At 27.4% G+C, this 5,077-nt stretch overlaps 1 protein-coding gene across 1 annotated transcript; it reads right to left on the reverse strand.

The window, feature by feature from the left end:
• Window positions 1-1,096: 1,096 nt before the first annotated feature.
• LOC107001758 (auxin-responsive protein SAUR50-like) lies at window positions 1,097-1,940 on the reverse strand. Its single transcript, XM_015199732.2, has one exon. It carries the CDS (start codon window positions 1,829-1,831, stop codon window positions 1,445-1,447), a length of 387 nt encoding a protein of 128 aa, XP_015055218.1. The 5' UTR covers window positions 1,832-1,940; the 3' UTR covers window positions 1,097-1,444.
• Window positions 1,941-5,077: the final 3,137 nt, after the last annotated feature.

Raw genomic sequence — 5,077 nt, forward strand, 5'->3', positions numbered from 1 at the left:
CCGCCGAATGGGCCCTGCATAACGCGATCCAAATTTAGTTGGAGTTGTAATGTAGACTCCGAATACAGAGTGGAGAAAAAAAAAGTATTGAAGTGTATAATGTTTAATTAATTGGCTAATGCATAAACAATGAATATGTTAAAGTATGTATTAATGATAACGAAGTGAATTAATTTATTCATTTGAATATTTGCAAACATCTTACATCTTGGGTAACAAAGAGGTTCATCCCTATACCGCCGGCCTTATTGAATTTGAAGAGGCAAAGTTGTATATGAAAGTTACATTTCTCATTCACTTGGTTGTCACTTGTCACTATAAAACTTACATTGTAATTTGTTGACTAAATTAAATATCTAAAATTGATACTTCGCTCATCTTAGTCGACACATAATAGTGGAAACGATATTTCTTCTCCATAAAAATATAAAAATAGGATTAACGTAAGTCTAGATTTTATTCAAGGAAGAAAGTACAAGTATTTCTAGACTATGATGATCGAAATTCCAGAGACATATATGAACTCATTTTATATATAATATTCTACACCTTTTGGCTTATGTAGCGCAGTGACTCCACGCAGTTGAGGTGCGTGGGAGATATTTAGATGTCACGTAAGTCAAAAAAGTATACAAAATTACAAAAAAAAAATTGAGTTTAGTGAATAATAGAATCTTAATTTAGTTAAGTTGTATATCTGAAATTTGCGTCATAGTTAAGGAGATAATTCTACCTTTTCCTTTTATTCCATCAAAACCTTCCTTGTGGTATAATAATATACATAGACGGAGCTAGAGACCAAGTTACAGGTTTAGCTAATTAATTCAGTAACTTTCATCCAAACTTTGTATTTATTTTTTTAAAAATCAAGAAATCCATCTAATAAGAACCAATAATTTAAAAAGGCTAAAATCTTATTATAATATACAAGTTACATTCTTTCGTAAACAAAATGTACTTTAGAAAACATTCTGCGAGCCAAAATTAGATCAATATAATGTTTATATTGCTATATTAGTATTTGTGTTTGATAATTTGTCGAAAATTCGAGCATTTCGAAATTATGGCATATGATTGTAATACTTGACTAGTAATATGAATATAAGGACCGCGAAAATTGTGAATAATAGCAAACATTTACATCAAATGCTATAGCTATTGTTTCGGGAAATTCTAATCTCAATTTACACAAAAAATCTTGCCCTACCAAATCTCATGGTACAAGAAAATTGAACATTGAAATAATTCATTATCTCTTCTAGCTCATGAATTCTAAGATCATTTCTTCATACCATAAAATAACAATCATAATAACAACATATCCAGTATAGAAAGATTGTTTTTGATAGACCATCTGCTAAAAAAACTCCATGCTACTCTATAAGATGGCACTCAAAATGTGATCCAACTCTATTTTCCTATGCTATTATTCATAAAACAATATCTACAAAAACTCCTCCACCAACTCACCAAAATCAAACTTCCCATTGCAACATTCCACAGCATTAACCACTTCTTGAAATGCATTAACACTACATGGCACCACCAATCCATTTGTTTGATCAAACCCAAACTCATTGTAAGTTTTCTCCAACAAAATCTTGAACAATGGATGAGAAAGATAGCTCGTTGGGACGATGAATCGTTCTCGTTCTTCCCCCACATAGATAGCTAAATTCCCTATTGGTATTGATGAATTAGGGTTAGCAAGTGACCATTCTTCATTGTTTTTGTTGTCCTTAATAAGAAAGTATTCATGAGTAGGACTTGTTATTGCCTTAGCCTTCTTGGCTAATTTCTTCATTGAAATAAACTTGTTCATTCCTAGCATTTTAATAAATTTGGATTGGAAATATAAAAGGTAGACAAGAGAAAGAAAGTTAAAAAGGAAAGAAGTTCCTTGAGTAATATATATCCACTAGAAAAGGGTGGGTAGGATGTTTTTTCTCAAAGAAAACTATGATTTTTAATGTAGATATTATTTTATGTATTTTGGACTTATCAATAGTTTAGTGCAATTATTAGTAGGTATAAAATCTTATAGCCTATCTAACCAAGAAGATATTATTTATTGGATGGGTATATATGACTCCACAAATATAAAGGGATAATAGCATTTTTTGGTGAATTCTGATTTTGATTTTTAAAATATATAATTTGATATATTCAATTTTTAATTAATTAAAATATGAATTATTATATTTGGATTATTGTTGAAGTATGTATTCTCAAATACAAGCAACAACCCAAAATTAATATAACACATAGGTAATAATATTAAATTGTGGATTAATCATTAATAATACTTAATGATTGTGAGTACTCACAAGCGATCGAGAGATCAAAAAGTCAATCTTTAATTTAAATATATTTAGTCAAATATCATAAGAATTAAATTTAAATTAACAATAATATATAGAGAGATTAAAAATGCTATATATAAGCACAAATATAAATGTAGTTGGAAAATACATATTCTCTAAAGAATAAATAAAACTTCTTTAGGTAAATGATCAATGGAGGAGATCAAGAGTTGTCTATATCAATTATTAAATACTTGTAACCACTTAAAAGGACCCCTTAAATCAAATATTAACTACTTAACTAATGAATTAGCATAAAAAGAGAACTTGGATTAGTTATAACCAACCAATTCTACCAAAAAAAAAAAAACTAAGACATATATAATAGCCGTATAATTGAATAAAGAATATAATCATGGTTTAGTTGAAGGGTTAACTTAATTCCTTGCCATTTGTCAATCTAAATAAGAAAATTAAAGTTAATTAGGCTTTTTCTATTTATGAAAGTTATCACTTAATTATCACCAACTCATCAATTTGTTAGACGGTTGTACGGCAAATCCAACAAATCCTAATAAAAGTATTTATTATAATATTGAAATCCTTTCAATATTAATCACTTAATTAGGTGTATAAAATTAGTCGAACTACCAAACATTGAAAATGAAAAATACAAGAGGCTAAACGTGCATACACATAATGTGTGAAGAGAAGACCAAAACTTTTTTTTAAAAAAATAAAATAAAAATGGAAATATATTAACGATGGATTACTAAAGATTTAGGGTCCTAATAATGTATAAATAGCATGTTCGCGGAAAAGAATCGTATGACAATTTTAATTTATAATACTGTGAAAACGATTTTAATACATAACGAGATATTATAAATATCGATAAAATAACTTTGCTATCACGATTTAATGTAGTTTAACTTGTTACGATTTTAATTCAATATTCATGGATATATGATGGAAGAATGACGGTACTTTGTAAGATGACAAACACATACTTTTCAAAATAGTTGTTTATTTTGAAAAAAGTTTATTAGATATATACAGCTGTTTTGATTTTGACTTTAAAATAAGAAAGAAGTCAAAATTAATTAGAATATTCTTTGGTGATTTTGACTTTACTCGTTTGTATATTGATGATGCCTAACTTGTGTATATATATGATATTAAAAATATATACATGTAATGATCAGTACGAAATTTTGTACCTGGTTCTTGGAAAATGTCATTGCAGAAATTATATATATATATATATATATATATATATATATAAACCTTCCATAAGATTCTTGTTTCACAAATCAATAAAGTCAATAGCAAGAGTTGCCTTTGAGAAAACGTGCTTAGAATAACGATTGAATTTGTTAATATGGTTCAAGGACACATAAATTATAATATGAAATAATAGAACCTCAAATGGAAAATTTGTCCTACGTGGTATTTTTTTACGGTAATTTTGCATTTTATGTGGCGTTTCACATGTCTGTATAAAAGACTTGTGTATTATTTGTTCAATTACATACAAGTTTAAATGTTTATTCGTGCACAACCAAAGTTAGATAGTATAGATGTCAATTGAGGCCTACATGTCTTTTAACTTGACCTCAACTGACATTTATGTCCTCCAAGTTTAGGTGTGTACAAGTAGGTACTTGAACTTACATAAAATTAAACAAGTAGACATTTTTGTCCTACGTGGTATAATACACATCGGACGTCATATAAAACATGAATTGGCATATACGTTGTCATGTAAAACTCATTATTTACATGTTCAACTTTATATAATTTTAAGTGTCTATTTGTACACATCCAAAATTAAAGATCATAAATATCAAATTAGACCAAATTAAAAAATACATTATATATTGCGACAGAAAACAATTGAAGAAAAATGGTGTGTTTAAAGTTAAACCTTATGAATCGTCTTGCATTTGTTCTGTCCCAATAATTATGCATAACCCTCATCAATACAGATAACAGATAACTTTTTAAACATACGTGAAGAAATCAATATTTTCATTTTTAGCCTATTTAAAAGTACATCTTTCCTAATTTGGTAACTTTTGAATTTAAATATTGCCTATGACATGTTTAAGATTATTATAAAATATATTTTGGTAAATTATATATTCTTTTAGGTTAAAGCTATAAAATTTAAAAATCTTATTTAATAATTTTCTTAAGTTGTTTATTCAATCAAACTAATACAAATAAATTAAAACATAAAGAGTAATATTTTTATAATGCTATAATTTTCAACCCACTCCATTAATATCGCATTGTTATTTCAGTCCATTTTCAATTTTTAAACTAAGAAAAGTGATAGTAGCAAAAGGAGTTAGAATTAGAATTTGAAAATTCTTATACTTTATGCACATATATTTATCTCCCAAAATTATTTTCTGCATGTTGTTTTAAATTTGTTCTTGTTTTAACTTTCTGGATAGGCAGAACTGCAGGCAAACTCGTTCTTCCATTTATAGATTGGAAGAAGGGGCGTCAAAAATGTATCCAAATGTATATAATTCACTCAATCCGCTCAAAGTTTTAAGGGTTGGACTCAGGATAATTTGAATTGGGTTCAAGCTCAACCCATTCAAGTTAAACTCATATGAAGAGAATTCTCAATTGAGCCCAATTCAAACTCCAATTTCAATCTGTTTAAATTTTTTTTATTAAGATATGTTCCTATATTGAAGGTATGAATTATTATCTATTTAACATCTTTTAGAATTTATCTAACCATTTATTAATTTTTT

The sequence above is a fragment of the Solanum pennellii genome, chromosome 10 (assembly GCF_001406875.1).
Source record: "Solanum pennellii chromosome 10, SPENNV200".
Taxonomy (NCBI): Eukaryota; Viridiplantae; Streptophyta; class Magnoliopsida; order Solanales; family Solanaceae; genus Solanum; species Solanum pennellii.

Coding starts and splice junctions, on each gene's coding strand:
- LOC107001758 (XM_015199732.2), bottom strand. CDS start 1,831: ATGCTAGGAATGAACAAGTTTATTTCAATGAAGAAATTAGCCAAGAAG.